At 58.1% G+C, this 17,315-nt stretch overlaps 1 protein-coding gene across 1 annotated transcript; it reads right to left on the bottom strand.

Annotated features, from left to right (window-relative positions):
* Positions 1 to 155: 155 nt before the first annotated feature.
* On the bottom strand, positions 156 to 12,844 carry STK35 (serine/threonine kinase 35). The gene is made up of 3 exons (XM_064391241.1): positions 12,474 to 12,844; positions 6,516 to 7,263; positions 156 to 271 (listed from the first exon to the last, which is right to left on the bottom strand). The coding sequence occupies exons 1-2, from the start codon at positions 12,814 to 12,816 to the stop codon at positions 6,551 to 6,553; spliced, it is 1,056 nt and encodes a 351-aa protein (XP_064247311.1). The 5' UTR covers positions 12,817 to 12,844; the 3' UTR covers positions 156 to 271; positions 6,516 to 6,550.
* Positions 12,845 to 17,315: the final 4,471 nt, after the last annotated feature.

Below are 17,315 nucleotides of genomic sequence, written 5' to 3'. Positions count from 1 at the left end.
GGAGGGCTGGGCAAGGGCAGCTCTGCTCTCTGGATCTTGTTTCAAAGTCTCATGAGTGTGACAGCTGCCAGCTCTTGTTCTTCCACAGGCACCTGCAGCCCCCTCCCACACCCCCACAACACCCTTCCCAACACAAAAAAAGTAACACCCAAATATTTCACATTGCTAGAGATCCTGCAGACCAGGGATCTTCTGTATTATCATCTTCCCTTATCTTTGACTTCCTTGTTGCACGTAAATAATGGAGATTATGGGTCCCTGGTAAATAAATCTGCAAGAAAAAACAAGAGAGGAGAAAGAGAGGTCAGGTTTGTCAGTGGTTTGTCTCAGTTACTACATTGTGACTGCAGGCATTGGCTCGTGGATGGAAGGGGAGCAGGACACCCCTCTGCCACCTGCCCACTTATCCCAAAACAGTGCTGCCACATCTCTCTACTGCTTTGGCTATCGATCCAGATAGGAACTGGGCTCAGTTTACAGTCAGTTTTTTCCCAGAAGGACTCAGACAGCAGTGCATGGAGCACACTGCCAAGGACAGCACACATCCAGCTGCCCCAGGGCGGGGGCTGAGCTGGGACAGACTGGCTGGAGCTGAGCATCTCCTCACACCCCCACAGCACAGCCCCATCCCACACAGCTCCCTGCAGTGACAGTCCTGCTGGAACAAGCACAAGTGTTCCCACAGCAGAGCCTGGCCTTGAGAGTCCATGTGATGTGTCTGTTGAGTGCTGGCTCCATGCACTCCAGCAGGAAAGGTGGAACAAGCTGCAACCCCAGAGATCCCTGCACCACTCGCCTGCTGCGTCAGCAGCAGCTCGGGCATCACGAGTGGCTCTGCAAAAAGGTGAGTAAAATCCAGGCTGGTGCAACTGGAGACACAGCAGGAGGGGTCTGGTGGGTAAAATCCAGGCTGGTGCAACTGGAGGCACAGCAGGAGAGGTCTGGTGGGTAAAATCCAGGCTGGTGAAACTGGAAGCAGAGCAGGACAGGTTCACAGCTCAGCCCACAAGGATGCTCAGTGCCAGGGATTTTAGAGTTTAGAGTTTTGGAGTTAGATTTGCTGCACCAATCCTTGCTTTGGCCAAAGCCCCAACACACAACAATCCTCACAACCTGTAGCAGCAGAGGTGCTGCACCCATTCATCCACAGCCCTGGCACCCTCCTGTGCTCTGAGCTCAGGGACATGGGAATGCTCAACCCTGCACACAAGCTACCAGCATTTTTCACATAGTTTGTTTGCAACCCAGAAAATTCCCTGTGGACAGCAGAAGAACAGCACACCTATGTACACATGATGTCACTTCTGTTCTGAAAATACATCCTTTAGGATGTCCCAAACTCAAGGAGGCACCAGCAGAGCTGAGGGCAGTGGTTGTGCTGGGAAGCAGCAGGGGTGGTCCATGAGCACTAAACTCAGTTAGATGGGAAAAAAATATGGGGGGTGGATTTAGCTCCTCCATTCAGCAGGAGCAGGTCCCACCCCACCAGGGATGGGTGAGGGGCTCTGCAGAGACACTGAGGGAGCAGTGGGAAAGACCTGCTGCAGAAAAAATGCTACTGCCCAGCAAATTACTCCAATACCTTAGTCCTAGGAAATCTCATTAAAGAAATCCCCGCCTGAGGAACACATTTCTAAAGGACAAGGCTGCTCAGAGCAGAAGGCAAGGTCACAGGCACACTCTTTTGCAGGAGAGGTTAACCAAAGGGATGCCACTTTTGCAGGCTGCCATTGGAATAAAGCCTTTCTGTCTGAGGAGGCGAGAGGCACACAGACATCAGGTCAGGCCGAACACACAGGGATTCTTCTGGAAGGTTTCTCCTATTATGCAGCTTTGTTAGCAAGTAGGGCAGGGTTTCTGTTTGTGCTTCCCTGGAGTAGGAACATTACCAGGGAAGGCGCTTGCTTGAGCAGCCCTGAGCTCGCTGCTCTGAGACAGGAGAGCTCGCCCCACTGACGCACATTTTTGCAGGGGCTTGTTCCAGAGCTTTTAATCCCTCCACTGATGCCACTTATAGTTTTAATCAGCTCGAATGTTCATACAGCATCAGCAGGATGTGAACCAGCAGCCCATGGAGCCCTCACCCAGCACAGAGATGACTCCAAAGCGTGGGTCACACACGGGGCAGTGGGGTCTGCACGGCAGAGAGGACTCGGGGCACAGGAGGGACAGACAACCCAGCAGCTCCGGGTGTTAACCAAGTAATCTGCCCTGTGTGGGAACACCGAGTGCAAGGGAAGGGAGCTGAGTGCCTGATTTATCTCCTGAGCCTTCCCTCATGCTCTGTACCTATACTTGTGATGCATTCCTTGGGTGCATCCTTAAATCCAACTGCAGTGAGCTCCCCCAGAGGGCAAAGCAGGGCTGACAGCGAGCAATCACAAACACCAATACAATTGGCCAGAGGTGACATGGTCCAGGTCACCCTCAGGGCTTCATTTCACCCCAGGGAGAATCAACACTGCCCAAAAGGGTGTCACCACTCCATGGGGTGCCCCCTGTGATGCTGCATTCACTGCTATGGATAAGAGGAACTGAGCTTACTTTTACTGTCTATGGTTTTTGTCCATGCCAAGATCCACAAACCACACTGAAAACAGTCCAAAGTCAAAACCAACATTGTTTTAGGAATGAAATTGCTATCCTTTAACAGACCAGTGAGTAGAACTTGAGCTGAATGATATTAACAGCCAAGATCTAACTTGATGCAGCAGAACCTGCTCACTGACAGCTCTCAGAGCTGTGTCCCTGATCCCTGTCCTTCCTTCAGCTCTGAAATTCCACAGGGCAGCAGTTTATCAGCTGTGCTGGGGGTGGTTGGGCCCAGCACCAGAGAGCTCTGGCCAGGGTAGACACCATCATGCAGGGTGAGCAGATCAGCTTGTTCAGCATCAGCTCCTGGTGCACGTGTGAAATGCAAAGAGCAGAACAATGCAAATACAAACAGCCACTTTCAGCTGAAACTGGAATAATCAAACCCAGTGACAGAGAAATGCTGGAGAGAACCAGACTGGCCACAGCTATTGAACACCTTCCTGCTCATGACAGCCCCTGAGATGCTGCAGCCTGCACAGATTCTTGCCATTCATCTTGAGTGTCCACCCAAAATCAGACCAACTGTTTTATCCACAGTGAAAATATCATGGAATACAAATCTACCAGTACAAGCTGCTTCTACACTGATCACAACCATTGTAGTTTGATGTCCTGTGTGAATCAAAGCTACAAAGTTTCTTAAACACACAACTGTCAGTGGTGGGTGATGCTGTACTCACCCTTTGTGTGGCCAAGGCCCCCGTGTCACTGCAGGGAGCAGCCAAAGGCCACACTGCCACTGCACCTTTTTCCTCTACAACCTGCCTAAGGGCTGCACAAAGCCACCCCATCAGAGGATCCCACCAGAGCAGCATCTCCAGGAGGCCCCTCATCATCCTCAGGGAATCTGGAGGACAACTACAAAAGTGACACAAAAAGAAAGATGTTCACATTGCAGGAAAGGAGAGTCATTCCAGCCTTCCAGTACTGGGAAGGAAGGGTGAAATACTCCCCAGTGGGCAGTGCAGTTAGTGCTGGGCTATCACAGGAAGAGACCCATCAGCAGATACCCAGCACAACCCAGCCGCTCCCTAATTGTACTAGAAAGGCTTTTGTCCTCTTTGCCCAAAAGGCAGCTTTTGCCAACAACTCTAGAGAGCTGTTGATAAACTTGGCTTTATCTAAACATTTGCAGAAGGTAGGGAAGAAGTGTTCAAATTGAAAAGAGAATACCTTTGTTTTTTCCCACAGAAATGTTGCCCATCTCTGCTAGAACTATTTGCACCAGTGCCACTAGCAGTGGGAAAAGCACAGAGATGGGTTATCTCCACCTCAGGCAGCCCAGTGTCCAGCAAAAACCAAGCCAAAACCACTTTTCTCTCTGAGAACTGACATTTCCTATCTGCATTTTGGAAAGGTAACAGAGCATGAAGCTCTCAGGTGCGTGCAGCACCCGTGGCAGAACTGAAGCCGAAGCTGCTGAGACATGAAGCGAAATCTGAAGAGGTCAGTGGTATAGCAAGGAATAAGCAAAAATCCAATTCCCTGGGTCAGAGAGGGTTACAGTTTTCCAGGTTGTGACATGAACCAAGGCTGAGCAGGTCTGAACTGTCCTGGGGAAGAACCTGCTGCATGACCCAGCATAGCAAAGCTACACGCCAGTGCCACAAATAAGTTGGAAGAGGTTACGTGAGTTTCTCGGTCAACTAAAATTACCTGAGAGCAGAATTCAGGCTCTGCTCTAAATCCCATTTTAAGCTTCTCAAGCAGGTTTCCAATTTAAGATTTGCATTTAATAGCAGCCAGAAGAAGGCTGATTAGAATACACAAGTACATCAGGAAAACCATACAGCAAAGTGCACCATATATATTCTGGCTGCCCCAGGAGCGAGCTGAGGAACGCTCTGGGTTTGCAGGAACATATGGCTGGTGCTGGGCTCTATCTGGGCCAAGCGACCACGCTCCATGTGCCAGGGTGGGTTATGTAAGAGCATCCCTGGCTGCTGCAGCTGTGTCACGACTGAGAGATCGGTGCAGACTCATGGATGGAGTTGGGGGGGCTGCAGAAGGCAGCTGGATTTGAGCAAACAGCCGCGGGGTAGGACTGTCCCCTCGGTGTTTGTTATCCCTTCATGTACTATTCCGCAGATCTGCGCAGGATGAATTTTCCCCCGAGGGCAGGGGCTGGTTGCATAACGCAGCAGCATCATGTCAGCACAGAGGCAGGCAGATGGCACAGCCCGGCCTGACCCTCCACGTGCGGCAGAGCTGCTCCCACAGCCCCACGCCTCGCCCCGGGGCACAGGGCAGGGTGTCTGCTCCTGCCCCGGGGCTGGAGCACGCCCATCTCAAGGGCTCTCATTTCCACTCCCCCACCCTAATCCCACACTTGCACTGGGACCAGTATCCAGCCCCAGGCAGCAGTGCTTGAATCAGTTACTCACGCTTGAGATGGGTGTTAAATTTTGTGCCTGGAAGAGTGCAGAGGGGATGGTCTGTGGGCCAGTTTGGACAAACCAACAGAGAAGAACAGGACCCACCCAACAGATCTCTCAATTTCCATCCCTATTTCTCTGCATACAGCACAGAGTGTACCTGGGCACACAGAGAGAGGGGCGTCAGGCACCACGGCATTTTCCATAAGCTCAGGAACCCTCAGGTGGCAGCAATGAGGGGTTTTAGCAAAATCTGCCAAAATATCTCCACCTTCCCCACTGCCTGCTGCTGGGGGCTTGCTCTCAGAGCTGGACAAGCACACAGCCATCAGCTGAGGGCTGGCGAGTGCTGGCCAGGGGCATGATTCCCTCCCTCTGCCCTCCTGCATCCATGGTCAGCTCCAGTCCAGCTGGCTGTGTGTGGTTTTGGGGTGAGGTGAGGGCTGGGCCAAGCTGTGATGCCAGCACAGCACCTGACACACAGGCAGGCTGTCAAAGATCTCCTGGGACCAGTGATGGGCAGGCAGCTCTGCAGGAGCCTGAGAAAGGATGTGGGCTGGAAAGACGTCAGCCTCACCCCTGGTAATCTGTAATTCTTCAGTTTCATTGAAATGCTTGGCTGGGAGAATCCCTAGTAACAGCTTCTGTTTACAGACTGCTTTGCCATGTAGGCAACACCTCCCAGTCCTTCTGTGTCACTGGTGAGGGACACTGCCAGCTAAACCACATCCCTGGGGTTCTTCCAGGCCATGTGTGACCACCCAGGCCTCAGGATCAGGACCTCTGAGCTTGAGACTGTTTAGCAGGGAGGGGACTCTGGACAGAGATGAGCTCAGTCTGAGCAGAGCTGTTTTTAAGCTTCCTTCCTTAGCAGACACAGGTCTACAAACACAGATGCTGGAGACCAAAGTATCTCCTGGGTTTGGGCCACTGATGTTCACACCAAAGGGAAGTCCTGCCTTTAATAGGGAAATGAAACAGAGCCACAAGATGGACCCATGTGCCTTGCAGGTGAAAGCAAAGAGTTCTGTGCCAAGACAGATGTGCCACTTGGTGCCTACTAACTGAGCCAGCTGGGCCCCGAGGTGTCCAAGTGTCAGGGGAGGGGGATGGTGCTAGACAGGGAGCTCCAGCACAGACTGGAAATTGCATCACACAGCAGAGGAGGCACAACTGGCAGATCCCTCCTGACCCTGAGAGAGACAGATGTCACCAAAGCTTGTACCGAGTGCTTGCAGGTGCCTCTGCTGTGCCCCAGCCTGTCTCAGCCACCAGCCAGGACCTCTGAGGAGCAAGGCTCCTGCCCAGCCCCTCCAGCTCTACTGGGCCCTGGGGCAGTGACAGGATGTGCAGCTGCTAATTCTATTTCTCACCTCTACTTTATTTCTGCAGCAGAATAGGTGAAAACAACCTCAGAAGCAGCGCTCTGATGAGTCACTATAGAAATAGCTCTAGGAACATAAAAGACTCCTTTGTGTCACTACAAAGTGCACTATCGGGCCAGTACAGCCAACAGAAAGAAGACAAAAAATGCAAATCACTTACCCAGCTGCAAAGCACAGCGGTGCCCTGCCCTGAATTTAAGCAGCACATGTAACCTGGTCCATTCTGGTTTCAAGCTCAAAGGCATCAGGTCGATCCTGTGGGTTAGCAGCCAACATGTCTTTCAAGAGCTGCTTGATCCCCTCAGACATGGAAGTCCTGCGTTTCTGAGGGATGTGCAGCTCCATCTTTGGGTTTTCTAGCAGCGCTTCCCCAACGGGCACAATCTCAGTCCCCTGCTTGATGTAAGTCCCCAGCAGCTCCTTCTTGGTCTCAGCATCAATGAAGGTGATCCTCTCAATCATGGCCCAGATGATGATGCCGAGGGCGAAGATGTCAGCCTTGGCAGTGTAGTGTCCCTCCCACACCTCGGGTGCCATGTAGAAATCAGAGCCACAGGCTGAGGACAGCCAGTACTTGTTCACATTCACATTTTTGTTCTCGTGCCCGCCCTCCTTGCCCCGAGCAGTCAGGCCAGCACAGACCTTGCTCAGCCCAAAGTCAGCCACCTTGAGCACAGGAGTGCCAGATTTCTCAGTTATCAGGATGTTGTCTGGCTTCAGGTCCCGGTGGACAATGTGGTTCTTGTGCAGGAAGGCAATGGCACTGGTCAGCTGCAGCATGAAGCTCTTGTTGGTGGCAGGGTCGGGCCGTCGGGACAGCACGTACTGGTTGAGGTCTCCCCCTTCACAGAACTCCATGACGAACCACAGGTAGCAAGGCTCCTCTGCATAGCCCAGGATCCTCTCACCTGAACAAAAGGGATAAAAGAGTGGGGTTTTCAGACACATTTCAAAGCCCATGTTAACCCAGGATGGCTGAGGAACAGGTCTGGTTTATGTGGATAGCAAAAATTTCAGGAATGTGACTGGGACCTATTGCACTGCAGGGCACCAGCAGTGATGCTGGCCCTGCTGTGGCTTCAAGGGCTTTGGGATCCTGTTGAGCAGGACACACCAGCACCATGTTTATCCAAAGCCAGTGCTGGGAACCAGCTCAGGGACCTCCTCCTAGCAAAGTGCAGAGAACACATCATCTTCAGTCCTACCAGCAGGCCATTCTCCCCAGGCTCTGACAGCCAAAGCAGCAGAGGCTAAAAGCACAATTAGCAGTGGGTCTACAGGAAGAAAAAAATCACTTGTGTGAATGCCTCCTCTCCCACCTGAGCTCTGCTGCAGGAGGCAAAGGCTGGCTTGTTCCATCACTTTACTGGAACTGCACACACAGGGAGTAAATCTGTGCCAGCACAGACTTGCCAAGAGTGGTCACACCAGTGTCCAACCCTATGGTCCACTGGGTCTTCCCAGAACAAATTTGTGCATTTAAGGATTGCATTTGTGCTGGGGAAACTCTGCCACTTCATCCAGCTTTCATTAAGTGCCAACAAGTCTTTAATGAGAGGAAACTGGAGGTCCAAGCTGCAAGCAGTGTTTGCTGAGTGTAATCTCAGCCTCACTTGTGACTGTAAATACTCCTACTACTCAGTATTACACCCCAAACAGCTTCTTCCTTCTCCAGACATCAAACTGAGCTTCTCAAGCTCAGAGCATCTCAGGCTTACTCCATAAAACTCCTGTCTAAGGAAGGACCCTCTTGCACATCAGTTAGGCACGTGAAGAACACAACAGCATCATATCAGCTAACGGGGCCAAGTCTGCCACTGGTGCTCCCCAGGGAGCATTGGCAACAGACCCATCCCCATCAGCTGATGCCAGGAATGCAAACCCCAGGGTCAGACCCCAAGTCTCCTCCAGAGAGCACCCAGGTGATTGGCAGAGCCTGCACACAACACCAGAGCATCATTTTGCTCTAGAAATTGATTTTCTTATCCTCAAGCACCGTAAGAGAGAAGCTGGAGGATACCACTCACCTCTGCCACAGCTAAAAAGTCCCACAGCTGAACTCAAGTGTTTTTGAAAGCAGTTAAATAACTCCACCCATATGACAAAGTTGGGTTTTGTTTGAACAAAGCCCTAGAGAGCATCTGGGAAAGCAAAAACCTCCAGCAGCAGGTAAAAGCCAAGGACTACCAGGGACACCCAGCCCTGGGCTGCACTGGTCAGCAGTCAGTGTGGGTGGGAATATTGGTTATTTGCACAAACAGTCTGTATCCATGGCTACTGCTATGGAAATGGAAATCTGCACAACAGAAGGATTTGGCTGCACCTCCCCATCCTCAGCAATCTTTTGCTGAGATTAGGTCTGAAGGTTAGATCTAGGGGATGGAAGAACAGGGTGGAGTTACACAGGGAACTGGGTGCACTTTGGGGGTCTCATCTGCCTGCAAGGAGGCTCACCATGAAAGCCCAAGGACCAGCTGGGAGCAGCACAGGACAGCCTGGCTCTGGAGACCAAAATGCTGACCAGGAAAAGCAGCTTCTCTGGTACAAGCCACCTTTGTCATGACAGCATGGGAATTGAAGGAGAGGCTGCTTGTCCTGGGAGCAGAGACCCTGGCACAGGCAGGACAGCCCCAGCTCAACCAGCTGCCACCACTTTGATTTGTTAAATCCCAGGGACATCACAGCAGGACACAGGGTTCAGCTTTCCTGCTCTCCTCTGCAGCCATACAGCCCCACCACAGGGAGCAGGAGTGTCTGTCTCTCCTCTGCCAGGAATCAAGCCATGACAGGGAGCATGGCAGAGCCCCACATCCCTCACACACAGCCAGGTGGGAGCATCCACACAGCACTGCTGGCAGCCCCTTCCCACAGGAAGCAGCTCAAACACTGGCTCAGCAGCAGCCAGGACCTGCTAGCTCTGACGAGCCAGGGTTTGTTTTTAGCATAAGGAAGGCTCTGATTTAAAACTTGGCCCCTGAACGTCAGCAAATACAGGAAAGATGACGGGGACCCAGCAGTAGCTGTGAGCACCAGGCACTTCACTTTGGGTGGAGCATTGTGAGTGGAGGCTTAAGCCAAAAGTAATATTTCCTCATTTTCTTTCTATAATCTGAAAGTGTTTTAGTTGTTAAATCATCTTCCTGCCTTCAAAACAAACAGCTTTAAACATAAAGAGCTGGCAAGACGCTCCCTAAAGATGAGATGTGAGCAAACTGAAGACAAGCAGTCAAGAGCTGAGGAGATGCCAATGACAGGCTGGACCTGTTCTCTATCACCAAGCCAGCATCCCCATGTGCTCCCTGCCCAAACACAGCATGGCACACACACTCCATCTTTCCAGCAGCACACACACACACACCCCCCCCCCATCCCATCCCAGGGAGCTCATTAACAGTGTGCTAATTTGCTTAGCTTCACAAGGGAAATAAAAATCCAGTGAGAGCAGAAGCAGCATCCCAGTGCCCACAACCACATGTAACCTCTGACTCCCTCTGTGCAAGGAGGCTGCACCAGAGAGACGGGAGCTGGCAGCATGGAATTCCAGGCAGCTGGAATGATGGCAACACACGTAGGTGATGCTAGGGCAGCCCATGAGTGAGGCTGAGTGCTGGTGGCAGGTTGATGGCCCCACAGACGACATGGGAGGAACAGGAAGCACCACCTTAAACCTGTTCACTTAAGGCAGCTCTGCCACTGCTCTAGGGTAGGAGCAAGAGGGGCGTGTGGTGTGCACAAGCACTGGAGGTGCTCCTGTGTCAGGGCTCTGAGCATTATATGGGTGCCTCTCTTCCAGCTCAGCACCGAGCTTCCACCTTCCTTTTCACATCCTGCCCTTAAACTTAATTACTCCACACCTCGTTAAAACGATAAAGGTTCAGCCTCTGCGCCGTAGGGGAGACCAAACCCCGCCTGCATCCCGGCAGTTGTGCTCCCAATTGAGAAAGTCTGAGCTTAATCCCAGCCGTGCCCTGAGCCCCGGCACGTTGGCACAGCATCTGCGCTGGCCCGTAAATAGCCCAGCTGCGGTCGTGCAGAATGGCACGGCAGCTCCGCGGAGGGACAGCAGGGGACCTGCAGCGCTCACCCAGCTCCAGATCTCCGCTTGGAAAATATTCACCCACGTCTGTCAGACCTTGGGAAGGTAGCAAGAAGAGGCTGCCTGGCACAACACAGCGCTGAGGGCAGCCAGGCAGATGGAAAGGACATGCTCCAGCTGGGTTTTGGGAGTCCAACTACTCCTGTCCACGCTGGGGATGCAGAGCCCAGCTCTGCTCCCCTCTGAGGGGCTGCCCTAGGACAGGGCAGGCAAAGCCCTCCCCTCTGCTGGGAATTCAGAAGGATCTACTCCCTCCAGAGGCGGGGCATCCATGGGTCTCCTTCCCCACCTGGAGATGGGGCACCTCCAGCTACCCCAGAGCTCATCCCAAGCCAAGCCAGCTCTCCTCAGAGCATGCAACATGGCAGAGGGGGCAGGACCCCCCACTCCTGCTACACCTGGACACACCCAAAGGGAAGAGCTGGCTCCTCTCCCAGGGCACACATCCTCTGGCTGTACAGGAATTTGGACACTGCCCTTCTCAGGGAGCCTCCCTTGGGTGGTTGTGTGAAGGAAGAGCAAGGGCTGGGGTGCATGGGGAGAGCCAGGCACGCCTGGACATGTCCACCACCAGGGATACAGAGGGGACAGGCAAGGCAGGGACAGTCAGAGCCACAGGTTTGCTCAGAGGATGAATCTCAGGAGCTTTGCATGAACTCTGTGCCTGGCACAGGGTCTGGGGGCTCAGGGAGACTGAGCATCCCAAGGAGCTGACAGGAATCCTGGCACACAAGTTTGGGGCAGGAAGGATTGGGGGATTGGCTCTGCCCACAGCAGGCTGGCAGCACAGGGGCAGCGAGGGCACAGGGCTCCTGTATTTTTCCACGTCTTCACAGCACATTGGCAAAGCTGGGTCTGACAAGCAGCCAAGGGAGCAAAGGGAGGGAGGGAGCATTTTGGAGATGTCACCATCACAACCATCGACTGTGACAGGAGAAGGTGACCCCTGACAGCCCCGTGATGCTGCTGAGGGACCCCAGGGGAAAATGGGGGTATCAGCCCAGGCTACAGGCATTAGTGCTTCCAGGGCTGTTCCCACAGAGCCAGCAATGGGGGGGACACAGGGACAGTCCTAAAGCTGAGAGCTTGAGCCATAACAGGCTGCAGGCTTGGGGTGCTCAGAGATGGGACAGGGCATTGGGCAGAGAGGGGGAGATGTCCCCGTGGTGTGACTGGGGTACAGGCTGTGAATGTCCCCAAGGGGATGTGTGTGGGCTGTGGCACACAGGGTAGCAGATGGAGCCTCAGGATTTGGGGTGTAAGTGAGGACAAGTCAGTGCTGGCCAGGGGTCCAGCACACAGGGATGTCCCCCAAGGGTTATGTTTGAGCCTGGAGGTGGCAACAGGGCCCCTCAGGGCTGGGGGCAGGACTGCAGGGCACATGGAGGGACCCCGCCGGCATTGCTGCAAGACATGGGTGGGGCTTAGGGAATGGCTTCTGGGAGCATCATACAGGAAAGGGAGAGTGGAGGGGATTGCTCAGCATGGGGGGATAGAGCCCAGAACAAGGGTCCCTCAGGTGTGCTCGGGGTCAGCGGCAGCAGCGACCCTGTGGGGAGCCCTGCAGGGACAGGGCAGAGATGGGCGATGGGAGCAAGCCTAGAGCAGAAACCCTACAGAGAACCCCAAGCCTGCAGGGGTGATGGGTGCTCAGGGGCACAGCGGGGAGAGCCTGGGCTGGTTACACTGGAAAAGCAGTGAGGCGAGGTGGGAGGGAGGGCACTGTGAGAGCTGGGGGGAGCTCTGGGTGCTGTTAAGCACAGGCAATGCCCAGGAAGGATTTGAGCAACAGAGTGATGGGCAGCAAGCGAGGGCAGCAGCAGCGCCTGAGGCGTGGGTGCTGTGGAGGGGCATCCATGAAGAAGGGAGACAAAACCAGGATGTCCTGCATGGAGCATCCCAGCAGCTCTGGGGGCGCAACCTGGCAGCGGGGCAGGAGGCTGCGGGGGTCACTGGCGGCAGAGCCAGGTGCTCAGGGCGGGGTGACAGGGTGCGAGGGACAGGGGCCCTGGGTGCCGGTACCTTTGAGGGAGGTCTCGACGAGGCGCAGGTAGAGCTGGCTGCGCTTGTTGCCGTGGCTCATGCGCTGCCCCAGGCCGTGCCGCTGCAGGACGCACTCCTCGAAGCGCACCACGTTGGGGTGCTGCCGCCGGAGGCTCGTCAGGGCCCAGAACTCGGCCAGCGCCAGCTCCACGTTCTCGGGAGCGTCGCAACGGATCCGCTTCACCGCCAGCCGGGCGCCGCTGCGGCCCGACACCGCCTCGTACACCACGCCGTAGGCGCCGCGGCCGATCTCGGCCAGCAGGCTGTACCGCGGGCTGCCGCCGCCGCCGATGCCCGGCCCGGCCGCCACCGCCGCCGCCATGGCCCCGCGCCGCGCCGCCCGCCGCCGCCGCCCCATCCTTTGTGTCCCGCGGCGGCCGCCGTCCATGGCCCCCCCCGCCCCGCGTGCCGGGCAGCGCCGCGCGGGCGAGGGGGCACGCGCCGATGCCGCCGCCGCGCCGCGGGGCGGAAAAGCGCGCGCTGCCGGCCCCTTTAAGCGCTCGGCCAATCGCGGCCGCGCGGGCCGAACCACCGCGGCGCCGGGGGGGGGCGGCGGCCGCCGCGACGGGGCCCGGCCTCTCCCCGGTGCCGGCCCCGTGCTCGGAAAGGGAGGTCCGGGTTTGCCGCCCCGGGAGCGGTAGCAGGGTCGCGGCGCCGCCAGCGCGGCTCGGCGCGGCCGGGGCTCAGCGCGGCGGCAGGCCCGTCCCGCTCCCCCGCCACGGTGGTACGCGCCGCGCCGGTGTAAACAGGCCGGTCATGGGGGCCCCGGCGTCCGCCGCGGGTCTCCGCCGTCCGTCCGTCCGTTCCCTCCGGGGCGGCCCGGGGGAGGGGCGCGGGCTCGGGCCTGGCGCGCGGGGCTCACCTGGGGAGCGGCGGCGGGGGCTCCGGGCCGGGCGCGGCGGCGCGTGAATGGGCGGGTGGGGGAGCGGCGGCGGCGGCGGCGGTGGGATAAGAGCGTGGCCGCGCGCCCTGACGTAACCCCTTATGTAACGGCGGGGGGGGACCCGCCCCCGCCCCCGCCCGCCCCCTCCCCCCGCCCCGGCACGGGCGGGATGCCCCGGGATGGGGCGGGGGGAGCGGTGCACCGGCGGTACCGGGCGGGTCCGGGTGCACCGGGGGGGCTGCGTGGGATGCCGCCAGGGGGGTGATGCTCCGGGACACGGTGCACCGGGGAGGGGGGCGGTGCACGCGTTGTGGGTGATGACCCGGCGGGGAGGTGATTCCCCGGGGAGGGGGTGGTGCCCCGGGACTCAATAAATGCTCGGCCCCCGGTAAATCCCCGGGACGCGCGGTGCTGGGTGTTGGGCGGGCTGGCGCTGTGCAGCCGCACCGGGCAGGGGGGATGCTGCTCGGGGCCGGTTCCACAGCTCCGGCAGCGTTCGGGGGCCCCTCCCGGGCGCGGCGCTTACCCCGGCGGTTCGACCCCGCTGTCGGGGCTCACCGGGGACTTTCCAACTGGAAGCTCCCCGGGAAAGTGGCTGCGATCCCGAGAGGACCCCAGGGCCGGGACCGAGGGGTTTGGGGACACCCTAGCGTGGCGCGGCACCCACCGGGTGTCTGTGAGGTGGGACGGGCACTGGCCACCAAGAGCGGCACGGGTGACCGCCCTACCCCGGGACCCCGAGGGGCCGTGAGGGACAGGGGGACACCGCGGGGCTGCGCTGTGTCCCCCGGCATGGCCTTGTCCCCGCGGGGTTCCGTCTTGGCTGGTTTGGTGGCATTTCCCCTGCGAGCAGGTGGGGTGAACCACAGAGGTCCCTGTCCCACGCCCCGTCCCAAAACTGCTTCTCGCTCCGCGGGCATCACCAGTGCCCGTCCTCTCCGGGCTGCCCGGTGCCCGGAGGTCTCATCCTGCTCCTGGCGCTGCTGGCATTCCTCGGGCTTTGCACGCCGCCGTCCCGCTCCCGGCGGGTTTGGGGAGGGCATGGCCACCCCACCCAAATGTCCTTTTCCAGCCGCTTCTCCCGTTGCCCCCCGGGCGGTCCCGTTGGCAGCGGGCACTGCTGCCGGTCAAACACAGCGTCTGCAGAGCCGGTTCACGGGGGAGCTCTCAAAATTCCCCGTTTCTTGGCCCGCTGCTGAGCCGTGTGCCGCTGCCATCACGCAGCTCCCGGCTGTGTCACGCCGGGCCCCCCGGGCCAAGGGACGGCGACCCCCGGAGCCACCGGCGGCTCTAATGCGGGGCTGCCCCGCGGTGTCGCGGCGGCGGCTGCAGCTCCTGCAAGTGGTTTGACCTCGATTTGTTTTTAAATGGAGCCGCTTCGCCTGCAGCGGGGGCTGCGGGGGCCGTGCCGCCGCCCCGTGCCGCCGGTGCCGCTCGGCAGCCCGGAGCGACGGGGACGGCGGCGGCGGCGTGACTCGCCGTGTTTAGAGAGCGCCGCTTCTCGTACCGCCGTGGAGTGGCACTTGTGCCTCCTGCCCACGCAGGGAGGTCACCGTGTGCCCGCCTGGGCCGCGCTGAGCGCCTCCCTGCCCCGGTGCTCGCTTTGCCGGAGGCTCGCTCCGGTGCGGTCACGCCGGATCGGAGCTCCCGCGGGTTTGGAGCAGAGCACCGGGCATCGCCCACCCGGCCTTTCTCCCCATGTGAACACCTCCCTCTCCTGCCTACGGCAAGGCCAGGCAGCGGTGCAAACGCTTTGGGAGTTTCTGGAAAAGCTCTGTCCCTGAACGGGATAAAGCTGACCGTGCTGGAGGAGCCGCCGCGCAGCGATTCCCTTCCTGGGAAAGCTCCGGCCGGCAGCTCTGGGTGGCGGTCCCTCTGCCAGGGGACAGCCCCCGCGGCTGGCAGAGCTTGTACCAGCTGCAGGGGTGATTTACCCATCCCGGCACGGGGAGCCCGGCCTGCTCCGGGGCACAGTCCCTCGGGGGGGCTCGGGCAGAGCGGCAGCGCCGTGTGACGCGAGCTGACATTCACTCCCACCTGCTCCCGCGGGTGCCTGCCACGCTCGGCCCCCTCCTCGCCGAGCGCGCCTTTCACTCATGTAGTTGGGAAAGTTAACTTTTCTATTACCGCGCATTTCACTTACCCAGGTACTTAATTACCATTGTCCCAGGGAAATGTCAGTGTGACTCAGAGACACTTTCCCATTAGGAAGAGACAGATGAATATTAAGTTGAGTTGCTGGTGGGTGGGCTGGCTTCCAACTCCTCTCCCGGGGGACCCTGTCACCCTCCACGCCCTGGACCCGTGGAGGACCCTCTTACCCAGCTCTGTGGCACTTTGCTCTGGGGACGGGAGTAATGCGACCTCCACCCGGAGCAAAGGGAAGGAGCCTTATTCCAAACGACTTTTCCCTCTGCGTCCTTGGGATTTGTTCGATCTCTAACACATCTCCCTCGTGTGCAATTACCCTGTGCGGGGAGGTGACTGCACCCCAGGCCGCTGGGTGCGTATATACATATTCATATAAAAATAATGGCTTTGGTGTAGAAATGCTCCACCCCACCGTGTGTGTGGTGCCCGCACGGCCATCAGTCCCAGCAGAAAGGGTTAAACTGCCCGAGGGCTGCCCACAGCCCCTCGCCCAGGGTGTTGTGGTCGTTTGCAGATGCTTTTTGTTCTTCTCAGCTTTGTTCTTTGTTCCGTGGCCGCCCTCTGTCCCTGCGGGGCCTGAGCTCCATCCCCCCTCGCTGCAGCCCCAGGGACGGAGGGGTGGGTTCCTCCCTGGGCCCTGAGGGGGATGCAGGGCTCTGCCCCCGCTCCCCACCCCATGCCCTGCTCCCTTGGTCCCTCCGCGCTGGCACAGCCCCAGCCTGGATGAGTTAAAATCCACCTCCAGACAAAAGCCGTGGGGTCCCGGCTGCTTTTCCAGGAGCGGGGGGGATGCCGACGGACCTGATCACCAGCCCTGAGGGAGGACCGCGGGCACAGGCTGCCGTGGCTGCTGGGTGCCCAGCAGAGGGTCCCAGCCCTGTCGAGGGCCCCCACTTCCCTCACCAGTGCTGGGAGGGCTGAGCAAGGGGGCACCAGGTCCAGCAGCTGGTGTTCGAGCTGGGAGAACAGCAGGTTGCTGGGAAACATCCCTCTTGAGCTCCGATAAAAATAGCTCCATCTTCAAGGCAAGAGGACTGGCTGCACTGCCAGCGACGCAGGGGATGTGTCTGCACCCACCGGGGTGTGGGGCCGGTGCAGGATGTCCTGCGGGGTCTGCACCCCGGACCCCCATCCCACTCGTCTGTTGTGACACGGTGCAGTGGGACAGAGGTGCAGGGGCTCAGGGATTGCCTGTCACTGCCCCAGTGCTGTTCTCCTTTCTGCCCAATCAGACTTGGAAATGTGTGAGAACAGGAATCAGGGCTGAGTGGGGAAAGCGGGGGTGTCTTTTTCCCTCCATCCATCTCCCCCTGCCTCTTTGGCTCATCTGTGTTTGCCCTCATGAGGAGGGGTTCAGGGAGGTGTGGAGCTGGGCTCTGAGCCCTGGCATTGCAGAGGCCGGGGGGTTTCTATGCAAAGGCTTTTCCACCTGACAGCAGCCAGGCTGGGTGGGTTGGGACATCCCTTTCCCGGGACATGAAGACCCTGTCTCCCTTCCCAGCAGTTCTGGATGGGCTCACTTCTCTCCCCAGCACCTCCACGAGGATGGTGCCTCTCCCCAGCCTGGGGAGCAGGATGAGAGAAGGTCAGGGATTCACCTTTCCCCCTCCACCCTTCTTGGACACGATTTGAATTCGGTGTCCAGGGCATTCACATCCCAGCAGCCAAACCCCTCCGGGACACAGCTGTGTGGGAAGACGGACAGACCCCATCCCAGTCCTCTGCCACCTTCCTTGTTTGGGGCACGCGTTTCGGCCCCGAGGACCGGGGCTGGGCACTCGGATGCA

Source organism: Passer domesticus, chromosome 16 (assembly GCF_036417665.1).
Source record: "Passer domesticus isolate bPasDom1 chromosome 16, bPasDom1.hap1, whole genome shotgun sequence".
In the NCBI taxonomy this organism is placed as follows: domain Eukaryota; kingdom Metazoa; phylum Chordata; class Aves; order Passeriformes; family Passeridae; genus Passer; species Passer domesticus.
The sequence above is the reverse complement of the archived record's forward strand: the minus strand, read 5'-3'. Positions and strand labels throughout refer to the sequence as shown.

Coding starts and splice junctions, on each gene's coding strand:
- STK35 (XM_064391241.1), bottom strand. CDS start 12,816: ATGGCGGCGGCGGTGGCGGCCGGGCCGGGCATCGGCGGCGGCGGCAGC. Junction 7,264..12,473: donor CGTCGAGACCTCCCTCAAAG/GTACCGGCACCC, acceptor CCTTTTGTTCAG/GTGAGAGGATCCTGGGCTAT.